The 23,292-nt window shown below is 44.1% G+C and overlaps 2 protein-coding genes across 2 annotated transcripts in view; both read left to right on the top strand.

Annotated features, from left to right (window-relative positions):
• supt16h (SPT16 homolog, facilitates chromatin remodeling subunit) overlaps nucleotides 1-2,388 on the top strand; it is a gene marked incomplete in the record, with an annotated part of 10,551 nt that extends 8,163 nt beyond the window's left edge. Inside the window, 1 exon segment of the mRNA XM_067261270.1 lies at nucleotides 2,284-2,388. Coding sequence (XP_067117371.1) covers nucleotides 2,284-2,382 — 99 coding nt within the window.
• Nucleotides 2,389-15,037: 12,649 nt separating this feature from the next.
• Nucleotides 15,038-20,503, top strand: zgc:92594 (uncharacterized protein LOC436996 homolog). The gene is made up of 8 exons (XM_067261611.1): nucleotides 15,038-15,159; nucleotides 15,779-16,382; nucleotides 17,272-17,380; nucleotides 17,926-18,021; nucleotides 18,425-18,658; nucleotides 19,004-19,026; nucleotides 19,125-19,270; nucleotides 19,449-20,503. The coding sequence occupies exons 2-8, from the start codon at nucleotides 15,781-15,783 to the stop codon at nucleotides 19,679-19,681; spliced, it is 1,443 nt and encodes a 480-aa protein (XP_067117712.1). The 5' UTR covers nucleotides 15,038-15,159; nucleotides 15,779-15,780; the 3' UTR covers nucleotides 19,682-20,503.
• Nucleotides 20,504-23,292: the final 2,789 nt, after the last annotated feature.

Here is a 23,292-nt window from a genome sequence, read left to right on the forward strand (position 1 = left end):
TGCAACGTTCCTTAGCATCATCAGCATTCCCATTCACACAGTAATCATTGTATTACTATTACTATTAGGCCTTGCAGCTGTAGTCCTTGTACCTGTAGTCATTAACATCACAACATGGATCCTGTGTGCATTAAAACCACCTTTCTCAGATTATTTGAAAGTACTCTCAGTTTCAACTTTCACTCTGGTGGTTCTTTACGGACCATTTTTTATTTATTTGATCATGCTTTGGGTCAGTTCATTCCATGTTTCACAATATGCTTTGTACGTGACTGTCAGTCTGACCTACCTGAGACTGATTTCTGATCCCGTCCTTTGTGTCCTGGTTAGCATGAGACCAGAGCTCCAGAACCAGGGGCGGTGCGTCCCATTGGGCATGTCTAATTCAACTTTGGTAGTGTAACCGAGATCTTTTTAAGTTCGTTTTAGACATATATGATCGTGTGGACAATAAGACACGGACGCGGTCTCTTTACATAACTTGTATTTTACCACTGCTCTTCTTGACATCGCCATTCGAACAGCCCTCACTGAATTCACATAATGCTTTCAGCATCAAGCCTACGGCAACTCGAGGGACAAAACACCAATGTCCGATGTCACATAGAAAGGTCTGCTACAGTAGGCTATCCTCAGGATTTGCAAGCTAGCTAAACTTATACTATATCTAAAATAATTTTGTAGACATAACAATGGATTCTGCCACTAAATGAGTGACTTGGCTTTATTTCTGGACATACTATCCGCAACCGAAGTGTGTTACACAATGCTGTAAGATCGCCTATACTCGTGCATTGCTCTTGGTACCCAGAATGCCCTGCGGCAAGCTGAAAAGCTACTAAATTAAGGGCATTAGTGTTGTTGTGTTCGTTCTGTTTTGATATGTGTAATGCTATGGTCTATAATTTCACCTTGATTCACCTGATTGCAAATGTTGTCTAGTTAGATCGGTATCCAAGCTGTCCACCATGCAATTGAATCTGGGCAGGCGCAACGGTGACGTTGATAGTTTATAAATGTGGCTTACACTCCGATTCACAAGCACAAAGGGCTCATTCTGGGGGGTGCGGCTTATGGGGGCCTCCAAATTGTTCTTTGCCCAGGGCCTCCACTACCTAAAACCGCCCCTGTCCAAAACTAATCAGATCTGGTGGAAAGAAAGTGTATATTTAGTGACGAACAGCTTGTGCATTTGTAGACTGTCCCAGGAACCTTTTTTGCTTTAAAGGAGCTTTAAAAGTTTAGCTTTTTTTATTTTCTTATATCAAAGTTGATTTGTGGCTTGTGGGTTGATTGTTCTTGTATGTTCAATTTGAAACAACATCCTCAACTCTAGAACTAAATAACTTAATATGGACCAATCGAATTGGTGAACAAAAAAGAATACCTTTGTGTGAATATTTTTTTTTTTATCCTGATGTTTTTGTTTGTTATAAAATTAAAAGGAAGAGTAGGCCCTACTGTATATTGTGTTGGTGTGGTCATTCTGGTTTAATCTTACAAGTGCAAGTGTCAAATACAAACACCCTTTAAAAACAACTTGCCAAGTCATTTTCACACACGCATAAACACACACACACTGGATGCATGTACCCACTCACACACAACACAAACTCACATGCACACATAACGTATACACACACACGGCTCAATAGCACCTGTATATGTGGTGACACAGAGAGAAGTCCCACTCATCCCACCTACAGTACCTGCCCTCCTGCACATTTCTTACATTTAGTCATTTAGCAGACGCTCTTATCCAGAGCGACTTACAGTAAGTACAGGGACATTCCCCCGAGGCAAGTAGGGTGAAGTGCCTTGCCCAAGGACACAACGTCATTTTGCACGGCCAGGAAAAGAACCGGCAACCTTCTGATTGGTAGTCCGATTCCCTAACCGCTCAGCCATCTGATCCTTCTTTCACTGTCTGCACTGGACTAACGTGTCCTCTGTGTGCGAGTCCTTTTGCTGCACACTGGTAGTCACCAGCCAGCTCCTGTCTCCTGTGTCAAGGTACTGCATCACTGGTCGTCACAACAACATCAAACACTCCATCTTCCAGCCCTGCGACGGAGAGATGATCATCGTGCTGCACTTCCACCTCAAGGTGTGTGCGTGTGACAGCTCGTGCCACCTGTTACAACAGAACCCCGTTTACGACAACATAGCACTCCCACATGACCTATTGCAACATTAACATGCCCCCCCCTCCCTCCTCATCCCAGGGGGGGAGGGAGGGGGGGGGGGCTAAGGGAGCAGCAGGGACGGCTTCTAAGTGTCTAGGAGAGCCAGTACAAGGACACGGAGGAGACCATAAACAGGAAGAGGAAGGGCCGCTCGACAGCCCCGCCCCCCAGCAGCAAGAAGAAGCGACGACACTGAACGCCCGTCGCCACCAGATGCTCTTTTTTTGTTTTTCTTCCTCACCCCAGACACACACACACAGAGAGAGCCAAACTAACGTTGATTCAACCTCGATCTCTCCCTCCATCTTTCTCTCACTCATCTTTTGTATTATACACACAAACACACAGACACACACTGTGTGTATATCGAGCTAGAACCCCCTTGCTTTCGTGTTGCGTCACCATGGTTACATTGAACCAGACAACAGAAACCAGACAAACTTTTCTCCCTTCTTCATTCCCCCTCAACACCACTTTTTTCATAGTTTTTCTAAATTAAGAGGTGGACTTGTTAAATCTTTGGAACAGAAAATTGAATAAAAAAAATACTGGTTTCAGATTCTTTTCTTTTTTATCACTAGGTTTTTTCTCACACACACACACACACGGTGTGTGTCGTCACTCTGGCTTGATCCTAGAATGCATATGAGCTGCTGTATTCAGTCACAGGGCAAGGGACGCCCCTCCTCTCCCTCGCTATCCCCCCCCCCCCCCCCCCCCCCATGCCACCGACTCATGTTAGGTCTAACCGTGACGTAAATAAACCGTTAATTTCATGACCAATCAGAAATGGGACATTTGAACTTGTTGACTGCTGACTCCTAGTTCTGGGTCATGTTGAGGTGGTATATGCAGCTGAGCAGAGTTTTTAGGTTGTGGATTTGAGGTTAATGCAAACTAGAGCTCGACCTTAGGCAACACCATCCCCCCTCAGACACAGCCTGATACAGTATGTGGTCCAGGTTAGTAATGATGCCCTCCCCCCCTCTGCCTTCCTCCCCCTCTGCCCTCCTCCCCCCTCTGCCTCCCTCCTCTCTGGTCTGATCAGATCCTTCCAGATCGTCGAGGTCCTTCTCACCCTGAAGACTCTTCACTGCAGGTCTACTCAGGTAAGTCAACAGCAGTCATGCAATGTTCTCTTTCAAATGTATTTTCATACAATTTAGCATGGCAATAAGAACGCCATAGTTCATATAAATGATTGAATGAATTCCCTGAAAGAGAAAGCATCTGTGTAGAAGGTTGATGCAAGGTTCTGTTTGAAACCCTGACTTTTTTGGGACCTCCTGATAAGGGTTCCATCTGCCACAAGTTTACAAGTTTTTCCACTGTTAATCGTTTTAATAAAAAACACTGTGTAAAGTGCCGTACATGATTAAGTCATGTTATAGATTTAAGCCTAACAAAGACCTTGACATATAAAATTGCCATAGATGCAACTCAAAACTCTAAAAAATGTCTCTATTAATCAAATTAATCAAAACTCTATTAATCCTCACATGGGACATTTTAAGTTGCAAGTTAAATTGGAGTTACAGGTCATGTTGGTGATGTGGTGAATCCACCTGAGCAAAGCTCTGCCACTGACCTGACTTTTGAGGTTGAGGTTAATACAAACTACAGCTCTACCTTAGACAACACCACCCTTTTCCACCCGTGGATACAGCCTGATACAGAATGTTTGGTTCCGGTTGGCACTGGTTTGACTATCATAAATGCAACAAAAAAAAGCCCCTCTTTAAAGATAGATGTTGTGCTTTCTAAATGCCGTATTACTACAATAAATGTATTGATTTGAAATGGAAAAGAGTTAACAGGGTGAGAAGTAAAATCTAAATCGTTTAGAATCCTAGATGGTTTTGTAGATGTACAATGTTGGGTGTAGAGTTATAGTTTATGATGTGTGCTAAAACCGAGACCATTTATTTTTTGGTTTCAGTCACGAAATATCATATATGTGACTCACGAAGAGATGTATACATCTGATAACGAGAAGAGGGACGAGCTGATGGAATTTAATAAGATAAGAAGCTCCATATTCCTGGGCTTTGGGATGGTAGCAGGTGTAGCTGCTATGTCGTTGGCCATCAGATCTCTACTGAGGAAGAGGAACGGGAGAAGATATGACGCCAGCATCTTCCTCATCTCCCTCCTCCTGTGTAACGTCCTTCAACTGGCCTCAGCTTTTCTCAGGATTGTGAAACTAGAGGACACATGGATGGTCATAAACGGATTCTATACAATTTCATGGTTGTGGTTCATGTCAATGTGTTGCGGTCTGTTTTTCCACCAGATGGTGGCGCTAGAGTGGATCCTGTCTCTCACACGTCCGTGGTGCTTCTCTTGTCTTCGCTCCAACTGCTGCTCCTTCCCCATCTCTCTCTCCGTCTGGCTTTTCTACTCAGCTGCAGCGTTCACTGAATATTATAAAGATTTGTTCATCATATTGTCATTAGGCCTTGTAGCTGGATGCATTAGCGTAACGACAGGGATCCTGTGTGCATTAAAACCACCTTTCTCGGATTATTTGTCGGTACTCTCAGTTTCAACTTTCACTCTTGTGGTTCTTTACGGACCTTTTTTTATTACGGTGGGCGTGGCTGGGGACAATCCATTCGCTGGAGGATATGCTTTGTCTTCTATGGTGGTCATCAGTCTGACTAACCTCAGACTGATTTCTGATCCCGTCCTGTGTGTGCTAGTTAGCATGAGACAAGAATTGTAGAACTTAGAACAACTCCAGAACCAAGCAGATCTGGTGGGAACAAATAGTCTGTAGTGATGAACAGCTCGTGCATTTGTAGACTCTCCCAGGAAGCTTTCAGCTTTAAATGTTATTAGTTTTTTTCATTTTGTTTTTTTCATAATCAAAATCAATTTGTGGCTTGTAGATTGATTGTTCTTGCATGTCATGGATGTTATGTTTAGGTTAAATTTGAAACAACATTTTAATGGTTTGTACCTGGGGGGGGGGGGGGGGGGAATGTTAGTCAATGGACCTCTTTGAATTCTAATTGTGCACCCCTGCTACACTCTATGGTCATGTTAAATAAAAAAGCTGTAATAGTTTCTATGTATTTGGGAGTGTTTCATCTACATGCTTTGTACAAAATATGTTTATATAATAGACTAAGATAGATATACAGTTTCTATGTATGGTCACAAAATATCTATATTTGCCTCAAGGTTCACAGTTTGTGTTAACAGTTGTCCTGCAGTAGAGGTTTTTCTACTGCATGTTTTTATTATTATTTTATTAATTGACATCTGCATTATCCCCCCCCCCCTCACCCCAGACAAACACGTTCCTCTACCTGCCCCCCTCTGCCCTCCCCCCCCCCCCCCCCCCCCCCCCTGCCTCCCTCCTCTCTGGTCTGATCAGATCCTTCCAGATCGTCGAGGTCCTTCTCACCCTGAAGACTCTTCACTGCAGGTCTACTCAGGTAAGTCAACAGCAGTCATGCAATGTTCTCTTTCAGATGTATTTTCATATCATTTAACATGGCAATAAGAGCGCTACAGGTCATATATACGATTAAATATAAAACTTTCCAGGAAAGAGAAAGAATCTGCGTAGAAGGGTGATGTGAGGTTCTGTTTGAAACCCTGAATGTTTTTTGGGACCTGATAAGGGGTTGCATCTGCCTCAAGTTTACATGCTTTTCCACTGTTAATCCTTTCAATACACTGTGTGAAGTACCGTAAATCATGTTATAGATTCAGGCCTAACAAAGACTGTGACATATAAAATAACATATAAGTTAACCATTACCAACTTTTGATCAAACTCATAAATTTGACATTTTTACAAAGGTGCTCACCGCCGTCCATTAGTTAGAAAAGGATAACTCTATTAATCCTCACATGGGACATTAAATAATTATATATTTAGGCCTAACAAAGTCCTTGACATATAAAATAAGATAATAACTTATTATTTGTAATTCTAGTGAGCAGGTTTTTTCATGACTTTTTATTCATAGATGAATTCAGAAATTGCTTTTTGTGTTTGTTTCTAACCGCTGGTCCCTTGGTTAGAAAATGAAACTACAGTAAACGTCTCACGGGAATATTTGAGTTATCGGTCTTGATGTTGAGGCAAACTCGACTCGGCTCCGAAACGAATTAAATTGCATTTTTTTCACAAGGGGGTATGCATTTCCAAAGAATGTAGAGTCAAAATAAGCAGACCTACTCTGCAGGAAAGTGTAGCCATCTTGATATTTAATTTATAGCCAATGCCAGTATTTAAGGAATACAGTATATTGTATAATGTTGTTTTGGCATGAACGCCACTTGCGGATGTCCATTTTTATCGTCTATCAATTCACTCATATAACAAGCGTGTTATTAGCTAGTGTTTACATTTACATTTAGTCATTTAGCAGACGCTCTTATCCAGAGCGACTTACAGTAAGTACAGGGACATTCCCCCCCGAGGCAAGTAGGGTGAAGTGCCTTGCCCAAGGACACAACATCAGTTGGCTTGACCGGGAATCGAACTGGCAACCTTCGGATTACTAGCCCGATTCCTTCACCGCTCAGCCACCTGACTCACCAGTGTTGGTGTCAGTTAACTATCAGATCACACATGACACATTTGCGCATGAACGCAAACTTCACTTAAGTTTTAAACCAAGCAGGCTTATAAAAAAGGTATTGCAATAAAGCATTATATAACAATTCATTATTTATTTAGTATTTTTAAAGCATCATCATATCAACTCAGAAAAAATTATGACACACTTATTTATACTTTAACTTAATAATTTCTTAAGGGGGCACAGCATTCCATTTGGTTGGGCATTGCCAGTCAAGAGCAGGTTTTTTCATGACTTTTCTGTCATAGATAAATTCTGAAATTGCTTTTTGTGTTTGTTTCTTACCACTGGTCCCTTTGTTAGAAAATGAAACAACAGTTAACTTCTCACAGGAATATTTGAGTTGTAGTTCATGCTGTTGAGATGTGAATCAACTTGAGAAGAGTTTTCCGGTTGTGGGGACTGAGGTTAGAGCTCTCACTCAGTCAACAACATCCTTCTCTCCTCACAGACACAGCCTGATACAGAATGTGTGGTTTGACTGTCATTTATACAAAGAAAGCCCCTCTTTAAAGATAGATGCTGTGCTTTCTAAATGTTATTGCTACAATAAATGTTTTGATTTGAAATGGAAAAAATAGTTATTAGGGTGAGAAGTAAAATCTTCAATCTAAATAGTTCAGAAGCCTAGATGGTTCTGTAGATCAGCATCCGCCACTGGTGTGAATCAACTTGAGCAGTTTTCCGGTTGTGGGGACTGAGGTTAGAGCTCTGCCTCAGACAACAACATCCTTTTCTCCTCACAGCCTGATACAGCATGTGTGGTTCCGGTTGGTCCTGGTTTGACTGTCATTTATACAAAGAAAGCCCCTCTTTAAAGATAGATGCTGTGCTTTCTAAATGCTTTATTGCTACAATAAATGTTTTGATCTGAAATGGAAAAAAGAGTTATCAGAGTGGGAAGTAAAATCTAAATAGTTCAGAAGCCTAGATGGTTCTGTAGATGTACAATGTTGGGTGTAGAGTTACAGTTTATGATGTGTGCTAAAACGAATCCAAAACCATTTATTTTGTGTCTGTTTTGTTTCAGTCACGAAGCATCATGAATGTGGATTATGATGAGACGTATCCTACATATTATGAAGAGAGGGAGGACTACAGAAAAGATCAGATGATTACTAAGACAAGCATCGTCATATTCCTGAGCTTGGGCCTGGTCGCAGGTGTAGCTGCTCTGGTGTGGGCCATCATATTTCTACTGAGGAAGAGAAACGAGAGACGATACAGTGCCAGCATCTTCCTCATCTCCCTCCTCCTGTGTGACGTCATTCAACTGATCTCATCTTTTCTCGGTCTACTCAATCTAGAAGCAATAAGGGATGGTCCATGGCGTATCATACTGTGTCTGTGGGTCATGTCATTATGCTGCGGTCTGTTTTTCCACCAGATGGTGGCGCTAGAGTGGATCCTGTCTTTCACACGTCCGTTGTGCTTCTCTCGTCTTCGCTCCAAATGCTGCTCCTTCCCCATCTCTCTCTCCGTCTGGCTTCTCTTCTCAGTTGCAACGTTCCTTAGCATCATCAGCATTCCCATTCACACAGTAATCATTGTATTACTATTAGGCCTTGCAGCTGTAGTCCTTGTAGCTGTAGGCATTAGCATCACGACATGGATCCTGTGTGCATTAAAACCACCTTTCTCAGATTATTTAAAGGTACTCTCAGTTTCAACTTTCACTCTTGTGGTTCTTTACGGTCCATTTGTTATTGTTTTGATCATTATTTTGGTCAATCCATTCCCTGTATTAGAATATGCTTTGTACGTGACTGTCAGTCTGACTAACCTGAGACTGAGCTCTGATCCCGTCCTTTGTGTCCTAGTTAGCATGAGACCAGAGCTCCAGAACTAAGCAGATCTGGTGGAAATGAAATATATATTTAGTGACGAACAGCTTGTGCATTTGTAGACTCTCCCAGGAACCATTTTTGCTTTAAAGAAGCTTTAAAAGTTTAGCTTTTTTTCTTTTCTTTTTTCTTATATCAAAATCGATTTGTGGGTTGATTGTTCTTGTATGTCATGGATGTTAAGTTCAATTTGAAACAACATCCTCAAGTCTATAACTGAATCACTTAATATTGACTAGTAAAAAACTTGAATTGGTGAACAAAAAAGAATACCTTTGTGTGAATATATATTTTTTTATCCTGATGTTTTTAGTTTGTTATAAAATTAAACGGAAGACACTGGATATTGTGTTGGTGTGGTCACTCTGGATTCATGTGACAAATACAAACACCCTATAAAGACACACATGCACACACACACACACACACTGGATGCATGTACCCACTCACACGCATTCACCCGCATAACACACACTCACATGCATACTGTACACATAACGTACACACACACACACGGCTCAATAGCACCTGGATATGTGGTGAAACATCTGTGGTGACACAGAGAGAAGTCACACTCGTCCCACCTACAGTACCTGCCCTCCTGCACATTTCTTTCACCGTCTGCATGGCCCCTCAATATAAAAAATATAGTAAATCTTCACTTCAGACTTTAGTCCGGACTAAAGTGTTTTCTGTGTGTGTCTTTCTTTGCTGCACCCTGGTATTCAGACAGCTCCTGTTTCCTGAGTCAAGGTACTGCATCAGTGTTGGCTCCATGGGGTAACAAAGTGGTGGCAACTGCCACTCCAAACTCCCTATGTTGAAATATATATATTTTTTTTAACCTTAAAGTACAATTCATTCAGTAATATTCCCATTATAATTTTTTCACAGGTACTTTTAGTTGAGACCTGGACTGAAGCCCAGTGCTACTGCAGAGAGAAGTCCACTGACCTGGCCACCATAGACAACATGGAGGACATGAATAGAGTCTATGGGGCTTCCAGTGGTTACACAGGAGAGACCTGGATAGGTCTGTATGGTGACACCAACACCTAGACCTGGTCTCTGGCAGATGATCCATAATGTAGAGAGAGAAACAGAGTTAGAAACTGGGTGATTAACATTTCCATCTCCCATCAATAACCTGTCAAGGCAGTGAGATTCTTGAAAGATTCTTGAAAGCACCTATGACATATACTTGTGTGGAATATTCAAATAAATATTATTTGACTAATGGTCAAATTGTTATTTATTGTCTGCAATAACAACCAGACAGGCTGGGCTGAGGCTTCATGGACCACAGCAAACCAAATACCAGCAGGCCTCGCTTCGTCAAGGTCACCTCAAGCAACAATCACAAACACCCTAGCAAGCACACACTTGATATATATATATATATATATATATATATATATATATATATATTATATATATATATATATGTTAACCTATTTACTACTGAAAAGATTCCCCTTGCTTTAGATATGGGTATGGCCTTTGACTGCCAGCGTCTGCTAAATTAAATAAATACGTTCTTATTCTTTTCTTTAATGGATATCTGATAGACAAAAACAACTTCCATCATGTGGTCTGTGTACCACTGCTAAATAAACACTTCTAGTCCTCCAGCCACCCTCAGAAAGAGTTACACACACACACACACACTTTGCATGCTGGTCTGAGCAAAGGTGGAAGAAAAACACCTCCCAGACACACTCAGTCTTCGAGGGGCGAGAGAGAGAGAGAGACTGAGTGAGAGAGGGAGAGGGGGAGACTGAGAGAGAGAGGGAGAGAGAGGGAGACAGAGAGAGAGGGAGACGGAGAGAGAGAGAGACGGAGAGAGAGAGACTGAGAGAGAGAGAGAGGGAGACTGAGTGAGAGGGAGACAGAGAGAGGGAGACTGAGAGAGAGAGAGAGTGAGAGGGAGACGGAGAGAGGGAGACTGAGTGAGAGGGAGACGGAGAGAGGGAGACTGAGAGAGAGGGAGACGGAGAGAGGGAGACTGAGTGAGAGGGAGACGGAGAGAGGGAGACTGAGAGAGAGGGAGACGGAGAGAGGGAGACTGAGTGAGAGGGAGACGGAGAGAGGGAGAGAGAGACTGAGAGAGAGGGAGACGGAGAGAGGGAGACTGAGAGAGAGAGACGGAGAGAGAGAGAGAGACTGAGAGAGAGGGAGACTGAGAGAGAGAGAGGGAGACAGAGAGAGGGAGACGGAGAGAGAGAGAGAGAGAGAGAGAGGGAGACTGAGAGAGAGGGAGACAGAGAGAGAGGGAGACGGAGAGAGGGAGACAGAGAGAGAGAGAGAGGGAGAGAGAGAGAGAGAGGGAGAGAGAGAGACGGAGAGAGGGAGACTGAGAGAGAGAGACGGAGAGAGAGAGAGAGACAGAGAGAGGGAGACAGAGAGAGAGAGGGAGACTGAGAGAGAAGGAGACGGAGAGAGAGAGAGAGAGAGGGAGACTGAGAGAGAGGGAGACTGAGAGAGAGAGAGAGAGAGAGAGAGGGAGACTGAGAGAGAGGGAGACGGAGAGAGAGAGAAGGAGACAGAGAGAGAGAGGGAGAGAGGGAGAGAGAGGGAGACAGAGAGAGGGAGACGGAGAGAGGGAGACTGAGAGAGGGAGACAAGAGAGTGGAGGCTGAGATCCTGCTCTGTGGAGGTAAGGATGATACTAAATTGTTTTATATGTTCCCCATGAAGACCGTCTACTAGGTAGATGGTTATGTGACGCTCTGTATGATGCTGCGCTGATGTGTTCAGACTGGTAGGATACTGGGACACGTCCGGGCAGAACTCTTCACTGTGATCAACAGAACAAGTTACAAAAGACTGCAACTGGACTGTAACAGTTTTGAGTGATAAAAAAAAAGGTTTGTAAATGGTATTTTGTAATGTTATCCAAAGTCACTTTTACAATTTTTATGATAAATATGAAATATCAACATTGGGTGAAGAATTCTAGTTTAAAAGTTTTTGAGTTACATTCTTGCTTGCCACCTCAGATCCATAAACGACAGAATGGCAGTGGTTCGCCTCGTTGGTGAGTTCTACCACTATCTCACTATCGTGAGTCGTGACAGTTTGTCCATTTCAAAATGATCATGTTTCAGCACGTTCATTTCTCCATTTTTTTTATTTACAGGGATTGTCCTACTTTTGCTAGGGGTCAAAGCCAACTGTAAGTGCTTACTCAGTCAAGTCAATGGAGTGATGCAACTTGTGATGCAGTTGTAAAACATCAATCTTTGCGCTTGTTTTTGTGTGTGTGTTTATTCCACAGGGTATTTTCATCAATACCACTTAATCCTCGAGTCGAAGACCTGGACCGAAGCCCAGAGATACTGCAGAGAGAAGTACACTGACCTGGCCACCGTAGACAACATGGAGGACATGAACCAGTTGATGGCAGCTGGAAAGGGTTACAGTGGAGAAGTCTGGCTGGGCCTAGTGAGAGCAAACACCGGGACATGGCAGTGGTCCGATGGCAGTAGAGACCTCCCTTACACAAACTGGGCCGCCACTGAACCCAATGACATCGATGGTACTGAAAACTGCGTGGAGATCAACAGTTTGGGGAAGTGGAATGATCTTTCATACCAGACGCAGAACTACGTGGCCTGCTACGAATGTGAGTAGGAGATTATTGGATTTTTGATCAGATTAATTTTTTCCCGCCAGAGCGTTTTACTGCAGATCAAGAGGCATCATCAGGTATTTTAAACACTGTTAATGAACATTAACACCACTAACCAGATCCCTATCCCCAACCCAGACGACGTGAAAGGAGAGCCCTTCTTCGTCGTGCACTCAGGATCCTGGACGTGGAACGAGTCTCAGATTCACTGCAAGGAAGCCCACGTGGACATGGCTGTCGTGTTGTCCAAGGAGGATAATGAGGTGATCCGCGGCCTTGCCTTCAACAACACAGTCTGGATCGGCCTTTTCCGAGAATACTGGGAATGGTCCGACCCGAGCGCAACCTACTTCAGGTACTGGAAAAGGGAAAAACCGGACAATTTCGGCGGCAATGAGAACTGCGCGCTCTCCATCTTGGGCGAGCAGGGAGTCTGGGATGACTGGCCTTGCGAGTGGCAGTTTCCTTTCTTCTGTCACGGACGTAAGCGGGCTTCCTTTCCATCATTCGACTATTCGTTCGATTGTCTTCAAAGGTGTCCTACAAAAAGATAAACGTAATAAGAAAATAGTTCTTCGGAAATGTACATGAGAATAGCAGGAAATTACATTTGACTGCCAGTGTCGGTTTGAAGTGGAAACTGTTTGTTCTGTTACAGCCCTCAAATCCAAGTTGTCGGTGGTGAAAACTAGGATTCTCTCTACTTCTGACCCGAATGAGCTGGGCATCTCTGACCTGCTGCTACAGCAGGTGAGGAGAGGGGGAGGAGGGTGGGTGGGCAAAGGGAGAGAAAGACGAGGGAGAAAGGTACAGAGAGAAAAGTATATATAGAGAAACTGAGAGTGAGACTTGTAATGGAAGAGCCATATTTCTTATAACAAAATACATACATTTTCACTCACTCAAATATCCTCTTTGTGTGATAGCTTCAGGTACAACTGGGAAACCTAAAAGTTTCTGACTACAGACTTAGCTGGAAGGTTCAGCAGGATGGGAAGATTTTCCAGGAGGAAGAGGAGGGAGGACCTGAACAGAAAGGTGAGAGGCCCGTCAACACTAAACATCTGAACCACGGTGGCCGTTTCTAAACAGTTCTTTACAAACCATGTTTTTGGTCACTAAAGTCGTAGTTTCTAGTGGTTGGTATTTAGGCCTACAGTACGTTGTTGTAAGGCTGTGGGTTAGTGAGCACTGATTGTTCCTTGTTGCTCTTCATCAGGTGGCTGTGAGGTGGAGGAAGGATAGACGACATGGCTGACCCAGGATGCAAAACAAGCAGACCCAGGAAGCAAAACACGCAAACCCCTGAAGGATTGCGCGTCTGAGTTAGGGAATGTCTAGATTTGTATTTTTTGATTGATTGATTCATCTGTTGATAGGAAAGACTGAAACAAAGGCTGACAATAACAATGTTTTGAAATTGACATTTAAGCTATTTTGAGCGATGAATTAAAAGTACAGATAGAAATGCAAGGTAAATACTGAGAAATTAAACAATGTAGGCCTAATCACGTTTGAATATGTGGATCATTAACAAATGGTGTGTACATGGGACGTCTAATTATTAAGAGAGCAATAAGTGAGGTAAACCTTAAATGTATGCAAATCTGTTCAGAATCATCATTTTTTACATATTTCTTACAAGAAATTGAGTTTTAGGACTTGAACCTATCAAGACACAAACCAATCAGTAGTAGACCTAATCTTGACGTTTAATACACTGCACTGTTAAAGATAAACAAAGTATGTATATGATTGACGCACTAAAACTAGTATTATCCAACTACACATTTTGCTAAACCCTTAATCAAAGGTGTACAAGTCGGTTGAATCTTTACCATTTAGGAACTTACTTCCTGTAGTCTGTTACATTTAATTTGATGCGTGGAGAATAAATAAAGGAATACAACTCAAATGAAAAGGTCTCGTATCACGTTAAAGAGGACTGTGAACGGAACCAGAACGCAACCTTAAAATAGGGGTACACACACACACACACACCTCGCAGCAGACTGCAATCCTGAGGGCTCCCTGTCCCTTCCCAGAGTGCGTCTTCTCTTTGTAGAAAGACAGTAGCAGACCATCACCGTTACACGGGTTGCATACGCACGTTAACGCACAGAAGCTGAATAGGCACTCCAGTAAATAACTGCAGGTCAACGCCTTTATATCTCATCAACGTCAACTCACCTCGTTTTTGAGAAGGATATTGGAATTAGTTCGCTTTGACGTTGAGGCAGTGCAATCTGATTTCTCCCATGGTTGAGGTCCGAGATACCACGCTCTATTGTAATTGGTCGTTTTGTCATTTGGGCTCATTCCTGAATTCCTCATTCCTGAATTCCTCATTCCTTCCAGCGCGCTCTTCAACCTGCATTCGAGCAATTCACTGTTTCGAATAGAAGGCCTACCGTTATCGCACCCCACTGTGCATTGGAAAATATGTGTTATTTCAGTTACTGCAACATCCATCAATATGTGCAGCACAGATTTCAATTGTGTCTGGAAAAAGTCAATGTTTACGTGGCCTTCCATTGAAAAATATTTCTGGAAGTTTCAACATGCAGGACAGACCGCGCCAGTTCCCCGAACGTACACGCGACGTGACGTCGACAACGTAGTTGTTGTTCGATTCTGTTTCAGGGTTACCCAGGAAGGCAGTGAATGTATTTGGGGGCTTATACTTATAACTCCGCCCATTCGGGTTGATACGGCTTACAAAACGAGAGTGATTCGTGCCAGAAACGTCACGAGATTACCTGCTCTCGCAATCGATTGCTTTACTTCGGCAATGGGTTTGCGGCTGATTTTGTTATTACCCGTGGCGTGTTTATGAAACTGGGTCTGGTTCATCAATACTTCACTTAAGAGAAGGTCGCTTTGTTTGCAAGAGAAAGGTAAGACATCGCTGTACATTTATGAAATTATACAATTAAAGACAGCGTGCTTAGCCTACCCAATTGATACATTCCACACGAAGTACCGTAGGACAGGGAATTTAATTGAAACAATGAGCAGGCCTATGTACAATTTCAATTCGCCTACTCTCTAGCCAGCAAATTATTAACTTGTGTTTTAGAGAGAGTTTGAATTGTATCGATAAGTCAATATCAAGCTCACAAAATGGCACGGAGTTTAGAGTAACAAGCAGTGATCTGTGTCAAAAGTCCAAATTGCCTTACACGAGCAGAATTGAGCTACTTTCATTTTTGATACTCACGCCTGAAAATGTTTTACAATGTAATTGTATGAGTAGCTTCCTCCCATATAGCATACAAGGACGAAATAAAAAATATTTAGGCTAAATATGGGCAATGTCAGGGTGAGAAAGTATAGATGCGTCTTGAACTGTGCCTGAGTAGAGGTGTGTTACATTTCTTATTCCACGAATATCCAACCCAAATCTTTTTTTTACTTCCACCCACCTCCTCTGCTTTGAGTTCGTTATAAGCCCACATACGTTTTCTACACCGCTCCTTGTCTACCTCATCTCCCCTCGTCTTTCTCAACGCACAGCGATGGCTTCGTCAGAGGAGCAGTCCAGCATTCTAGAAGGGGAGCTGACCTGCCCCGTCTGCCTCGATCTCTTCAAGGACCCACACCTGCTCCCTTGCGGTCACAACTTCTGCCTCGTGTGCGTGCGCCGCCTCAAACGCCAGTCCGAACGAGGCCGCTTCCGTTGCCCCGAGTGCCGCGAGAGCCACCGCTGCAGCTCGGAGCCGCTCAAGAACTTCAAGCTGGCCAACATAGCGGACAGCTTACGCAGCAAGGCGCGGACAGCGGCCAGGCCCCCGGCCCCGCCGGGCGCACAGGCCCAGTTCCCAGCCAGGACCCCTGCCTCTGTCCCCTGTGACTACTGCCCTGCCTGGGGGAGTGAGGCAGCGGGGAAGGGTGCAGAGGCGGCAGCGCCGGAGCCCGGGTGTGAGGGTGGGGTGGAGACGAAGCCGTCGGTGTCGACGGGGTCGATGGCGGTGAAAACGTGTCTGAAGTGCGAGGTGTCCATGTGCCAGGAACATGTCAGGCCTCACCTGGAGCTGCCGGCGTTCAGGGCACACCTGCTGACCGAACCTCTGGCAGACCTGAGGAACAGGAAGTGTATGGAACACGACGAGATGTTCAGGTAGGAGAGATGACGTGTTCAGGTAGGAGAGATGAATTGTTCAGGTAGGAGAGATGACGTGTTCAGGTAGGAGAGATGAATTGTTCAGGTAGGAGAGATGAAGTGTTCAGGTAGGAGAGATGAATTGTTCAGGTAGGAGAGATGACGTGTTCAGGTAGGAGAGATGACGTGTTCAGGTAGGAGAGATGAATTGTTCAGGTAGGAGAGATGACGTGTTCAGGTAGGAGAGATGACGTGTTCAGGTAGGAGAGATGACGTGTTCAGGTAGGAGAGATGATGTGTTCAGGTAGGGGAGATGAAGTGTTTAGGTAGGAGAGACAAAGTAAGTAAAGTTTATTTGTATTGCACCTCTCGCAGATTAAAAATCACAAAGTGCTTCACAACAAAATGCAATATAACACTACAAATTAAGAATACAGGAACATTTTAAATGGAGAACATGACAAACAACCATAAAAACCCCTCGACTAACTAAAAGCCTGCTTGAATAGCAAAGTCTTGAGTTGCTTTTTAAAAGCTTCGACAGAAGTTGCACACTGTAGACAAGGCATTCCACAACCTAGGGGCCACTGCTGGGAATGATCGATCCCCTCTAGTTTTAAAATGGGTACAGGGAACCACTAAAAGCTTCTGACCTAATGAAGTGTTCAGGTAGGACAGACAAAGTCATCAGGTAGGAGAGAGGAAGATGTTCAGGTAGGAGGAAAGGGATAAAGGGAGGATGGAAGAGTTAAATGAGGACAGACGCTTCTAGACGTAGATCATATTTTTGTTGTTGACACTTTTGAAACACCTGCGTGAATAGTCTCAAACACAGCATCGTTTGTGAATGGGACTTCCAGTATCCTCTAGCTTCCTAGGGTTCCGACCAGGCTGTGTGTTGTTCCAGGTACTACTGCATGGACGACAAGGTGTGTGTGTGTAACGCCTGCACTATAGAAGGACACCACTCAGGACACACAATCAAGACCTTGAAGAACACCATGAAAGACCTCAAGGTACAGACACTGTCTCTCTTGCTGTCTCTCTCTTGCTGTCTCTCTCTCTCTTTTGCTGTCTCTCTCTTGCTCTCTCGCTCGCTCGCTCGCGCTCTCGCTCTTGCTGTCTCTGTCACACTCCCATACACACACACACACGTCCTTTTACCAGCAAGTGAATAATGTGTTTCTTGATAGTGAGAACGTGGATGTGTGGAGTGATGAATGTGGTAAGACTGCAAACACAGTGTTTGTGATTGATCAGAGACAGTACATGGCTGTCAACCAATCACGTAGCTAGGCTGTATAATGGGAGTGGTTGGTGTGAGGTATACAGGGAACAAAGAACAGACCTGTATTCACCTGTTCTAGACTCATCAATGGGCATTCTGCAGCAGTCTAGAGAAGGGTGGTTGTGCGTGTGTGTGTGTGTGAAAAAGAGGGAGAGACTGCAAATGTGTGACTGCACTGATGTGTATCTTGTGAAAGTAGCAGGGAACCAAATTTCATTGAAAATATCTTTCTCTCTCTCTCTCTCTCTTTCTGTATATGTCTCTTTCTCACAGGGGTCTTTGGAGCGCCAGCTCCACAAGGTAGAGAGGAAGTTGAGTAAGGCAGAAAGAACCTTCCAGGAGATTCAGGACGAGGAGAGAAACAACAAGGTGAGCCAGGAGAGCAGGCCTCTCGTTCTGCTGAGGCGCCACTGTTCTACATTTGTACATGACATTTTATTCGGTTATCAGATGCTTACATCCGACATGCAAATGGTGCATATAGAAGATACAGATACTCTGTGACCTAAAATGTCCAAATGTAAAAACTTCCTTTTGACAAACACCGCTTGTTATGCCCCCCTCCTTCTCCCCCCCTCTCTCTCTGCCTCTCCCCTCTCTCTCTGCCTCTCCCCTCTCTCTCTGCCCCCCCCTCTCTGCCTCCCCCCCTCTCTCTCTGCCCCCCCCTCTCTCTCTCTCGCTCTTCCTTTCTCTCTTCCTCCCTCCCTCTCTCTTCCTCTCTCTCTTCCTCCCTCTCTCTGCCTCTCTTCCTCTCTCTCTCTGCCCCCTCCAGAAGTTCCAGGAGGACTCGGAGGAGCGGGTGACCGCGCTGGGGGAGGTGCTGAGCGAGAGGCTGGGCACCTTCCTGGCCTCCCTGAGGGAGTGCTCTCGCTCCCACTGCTCCGCTGCCACGCCCAGCGTCCAGGGGAACCAGGCCAGGGTGGGCCAGGACCAGGTCAGGCTGCAGGAGCTGCGCTGCAGCATCGAGGGCCTGCTGGAGGAGAAGGACCCCTTCCGCTTCCTGGAGGTGAGGCGTCTATTCGGACCTTAACAGATATGCGGGTGGCACAGTGGTGGAGGGTCATCTCAGTGGAATGTTGGGCGTTTTAATGGAATTCTTGGCCCTATTTATGGGGTTCTACAAACTACCATTAGATTCTAGGCACATCAGGGCCTTCCCGGGCAATCAAATCGCAACTCTACACACATTTGCTTCCCTGTGTGTTGCATTAGTTCTGGGGAGAATGTGACATACCTGACATTTAGGACATCTCTGTCAAACTCCTAGATGGAGTGCGCTTCATTTTGTTCCTTTTTTTTGTTTACTTTTGAAATCTAATTTAATGTTCTGCTTCTCTGTTCTGGTGTTTAGGGACACAAGGCTTCTAGTAAACGGTTGGTATCTGGATATATGAATGACTTAACAGGAAATACGATAATGTGTGTTGGATTTGTCATGTCTAACCTGTGTGTGTGTGTGTGTGTGTTCACAGTCACAGAAGTCAGATGAAGAAGCCCCTGTTCGTACCTAACTATGCCAGGTTGGATATGGATACTCTGGGTAACGACCTGGAAGACAAGCTGAAGGACTTCTTGTGTGAAGTACGCACCCACGTCAACGATGCCATCGACAGCCTCTGTGAGTGCACACACGCACACACATATACACATACACACATGCGCGCGCGCACACACACAAACAATGTACTTTCCACACAAATCGTCGTTGTCCGATACGCAAACGCCGAAGCTGATTCGGTCTGGAAAGAGGAACTGAAGCAGATATCTGACAACGATTTCGTTTTTTTTTCCTCAAGGTCCAGTTGCAGAAGGTGAAGGGGAGGAAGATGAACTTGTGGAGGATGAGGATGAAGAGGAGGAAGAGGATGATCAAGGGGAGGAGATGCCGAGCGAGGGAGAAGAGGAGGAAGAGGAGGAGGGACACGACCAAACAGAGTCTGCAGATGAGCTCTTCAGCCCAGAAGAGGAAGATGAGGAGGAGGAGGACGAGGAGGATGAGGAAGATTTCGAGGAGGAAGAGGGCATTTAATCATTGAGACTGTGACATTACCAGGCCTGCGTCGACTGTGACATCAACACCGTGAACGGTCGACGGGGAGAAGTGACGTCATTTCCGACGTTTAGCGGGTCGACGCCGGTCACAGCCCCTCCTGTTGGGAGGCCTGGTCACATGACGACCACGGTGATCATTGTAAGTGAGTCCTAGTGCTCGTCCCAGTCCTGCCTTTTAAACGGGGCCTGACAGGAAGCACATAGACACATGAGCGCCCACTGAAGTCTCGATTCCCACTGCTGCTCTCGACCGCGTACACTGTCCTTCTTTAAGCTGTTGTTCGCAAGCATTCATAAGACTTAACGAAGAACTTTTGTGAGGATGACATTGGCAACTTTCACTAGAGGCGGGAATCCTCGGTTAGTTCTTGATGGTTGGTGTTGTACATGTGACACTGGCAGGCATTGGGTGAAGCTGTCGTGATTGTCGCATCCCTGAAACGAGGTGGCCTGCTTCGTTAGGAGGGTGCGGGGAGCTGTTCTGTTGGGTAGCACTTCCTGTTCCTTGCTGAATTCATACCAAAGTGGTCAAGATGTTTTCAACTTTGTTCCGCTTGAAATTGTCCGCTTGCCTCACAAAAAGCAGTTCAGTGGCTTATAATGTTATAATCTTTATATTCAAAATAATATGCATAGACTGCTTTTTATAAATGTGCAAATTGTGTAAGTACATCAATGTTGACCTGATTGCAAATAGCTTTTTTGTGTCTTGAAAAGTGGGGGTGAATTTATTTTGCACTTTTATATTCAATTGTACCTAACATTTTGCAAATGTGAATTAAAATGGCTTGGATTTCGAGATGGTTGATTTGAAGTGTGATCTTTTATTTTGTTTACAGTAAAAGTGTGCTCTGTTAAGTTCAGAAAATACAATTTAAAATCTTGGCTATGGGGTGTGCTTTCTTTTACTATAATCATTGAGTTAGGACGCACACACACGCACACACACGCACACACACGCACACACACGCACGCTCAATCAGAAACACGCTGGCACGAAAGTGGTGGGTTTGGCTGTTGCTAGACAGAGATGACAGGCTGTGCACCCCATTCACTTTACTACTGTGTGCACTCCTCAGTAAGTTCAATTAACCAGAGTTAACAGGGTACCAAAATGATCTCTCCCTTTTATTAATGTTGGTTACAAGTCATAACAATTGCAGATATATATTTAAATGGTTTAACAACAGTGTATTTATTCAGCAGATACTTCTATCCAAAGCAACATGTGGCAGACAAATGCTCTACAACAGCTATTCTACTCCTTTCAAAATTCAGTTTTTAAAATGTTCAAATGTAAAATTCAAGATGAAAAAGAAAAGATCCAACTATGAAGCAAAACAGGAAAAAAAAAGTATTTTAAAATGTTTTTTTTTGTAACAATCCATAAAAAAGCTAATTTCCCTCAGTGAACATTTAAAAACCAGGCCACGTTAACACAATTATATCGTCTTCTCTACATCATCACAGTACATTCAGTATGAAGTGTGAATCTGATTCCTAAACATCTCACACAAGTATGTAATGCAACCCCTTGTCTCCTTGTAAATCCAAACTATTTGACATCCTCATAGGGTAACTTTAAATTCAAGGTTAAAATGTGTTTATTTATACCGTATGTGAACCTGGACTACATGTATAAACAGTACCACCAAATGATTTCAAAGTACAAAGTTCTCTACAAAGATAAACGTATTAATCAAAATGTTGCATCTTATTCTGCCACGTACATTATCTATAAGTTATTTAGGACCGTGGTACACAGTTTTATATTCTGCAGTTTAACAACCGTCAGGTGGCTGAGCGGTTAGGGAGTCGGGCTTGTAATCTGAAGGTTACCGGTTCGATTCTGGCTGTGGAAAATGACAAAATCACCCTACTTGCCTCGGGGGGGGAACGTCCCTGTACTTACTGTAAGTCGCTCTGGATAAGAGCGTCTGCTAAATGACTAAATGTAAAATGTGTTGGTTTACTGCTTAAACTGGTTTAAAACCCAATCCTAGACTCTCAAAGTAAAATGTAAATGTAACTGTGTTTTCCTTCCATCTCGTCCACCACGAGGCCAAAGCTCTTTCTGGGTCTCAGACCAGAATTCGGGGGTCTTTCGTTCTGGATCAGGGTTTCCTGGAGGTGGTCCTCAGAGGGATCACTGCAAGAGACTGAAAGGAAAAAGAAAGAAAAAAAAGCATATCTCTTTATTTAATTTCTTCTCTCAAGTAGTTTAATGGCGTACTCAACCATACAGCAACCTGCTCAATTGTAAGTGAATTTGAGGAATGCGTAAGATTGTATACGTACAGTACTGGAAGTGTGATCATTGTCTGTTGGGTCTTGGTTTCCGTTGTTTGGTGTTCTTGGGAGTAATGGATGCCGAAGGCCTCGGGACCTCTGATGTTGAAGCCAAGGTAGAAAGAAACCCTCCCATGTTTCCAAATGCTGCCTGGCAGGTGGGCATGCAACTGGATGTCCTCGCCACCAATCCGTGTGATCACTCTGTAATTCCTCACCTCTCCGTTCATCTTGAGAAGTTTCTCCTGGACTTCGGTGGACTTCCATAGCTCAGAATCTTTCCAATTATTTCTCTTGACCAGGTTGTCGATTACTGTGCTGTGGACCAGCCTGTCAACCCCCCCGCCCTCTCCAAGGAAAAACAATGGGCGAAGATACCTGTAGCGCAAGTACATCTTGTATGTCTTCCCATAGGAGCATTGCATTAGTTCGACGTACTTGATGTTGAAATCCAACTCCTCTTCACGTTCACTTTCAGGCCAAAACAATAGCAAGGCTAACAGGTAGAATTCTGGTGTGTGATTTCTATTCACTTCCTCCATGTACATTCTCAGCTTGTCTTCTGGTGTGTGATTTCTATTCACTTCCTCCATGTACATTCTCAGCTTGTCTTTGAGGGTTACCATAGGGATAAGCAATGGAGAGAGCGCTTCCACATTGCTTAACATGACGTTGGCAAGGATGAAGTTCAGACTGTAATTCACATCTGGATCTTTCTCTGCGACTTCCTTCCATAGTGTTGCTATTCTGCCTGACGACAGAGACTCCTTACCCCACTCAATGGAAGAAAGCAATCCTGGGAAGGTGAAGGCCATTTCTTCTTTGAGTCTCTGGAAGGGAATACCCATAGCCAGCTGTGAGTGTCTTGGTTTACATTTCCCAACATATTTGTCGTAGCAATCTTGGACGTCCCTCAGGAAATAATGTGGCTCGTCTTTAAAAATGTCTGGCTTGGAGTAGGTTATGTACTGGAAGAAAAACTCACATTTTGTCTCCACTTCGTCCCTTAAGCTGAGGATGAGAGGTTTATACCTCAAGAGTTTGTCTCCTCCAATTGACAAGATGAAGCGTTCAATGGGTGACTCCATTGTTAGAACTTTCTTCCATTCTAGATTCAGTTCTGTAAGTTTGTCAAAGAGAACATTGGCCACCTGCAGGTAACCAAAAAGCCCTCTGTTGTTGAAGATATGTGAGACTTTGGTTGTCCCGTCTCCCCTCATGTCAGCTCCTTGTTCTCTTTCTGCAGCTTTTTCCACATCTTTGAACGCATCGATGGCCTTTTGAGCCACTTGTAAAATT

Source organism: Osmerus mordax, chromosome 23 (assembly GCF_038355195.1).
Source record: "Osmerus mordax isolate fOsmMor3 chromosome 23, fOsmMor3.pri, whole genome shotgun sequence".
NCBI lineage: Eukaryota > Metazoa > Chordata > Actinopteri > Osmeriformes > Osmeridae > Osmerus > Osmerus mordax.

What these genes read in the sequence shown, in the direction of transcription:
- zgc:92594 (XM_067261611.1), top strand. Translation starts at nt 15,781, where the DNA reads ATGGCTTCGTCAGAGGAGCAGTCCAGCATTCTAGAAGGGGAGCTGACC. An exon ending in GAACACGACGAGATGTTCAG is followed by an intron (nt 16,383 to 17,271) that starts GTAGGAGAGATG and finishes GTGTTGTTCCAG; the next exon opens with GTACTACTGCATGGACGACA. An exon ending in CGATGCCATCGACAGCCTCT is followed by an intron (nt 19,271 to 19,448) that starts GTGAGTGCACAC and finishes TTTTTCCTCAAG; the next exon opens with GTCCAGTTGCAGAAGGTGAA.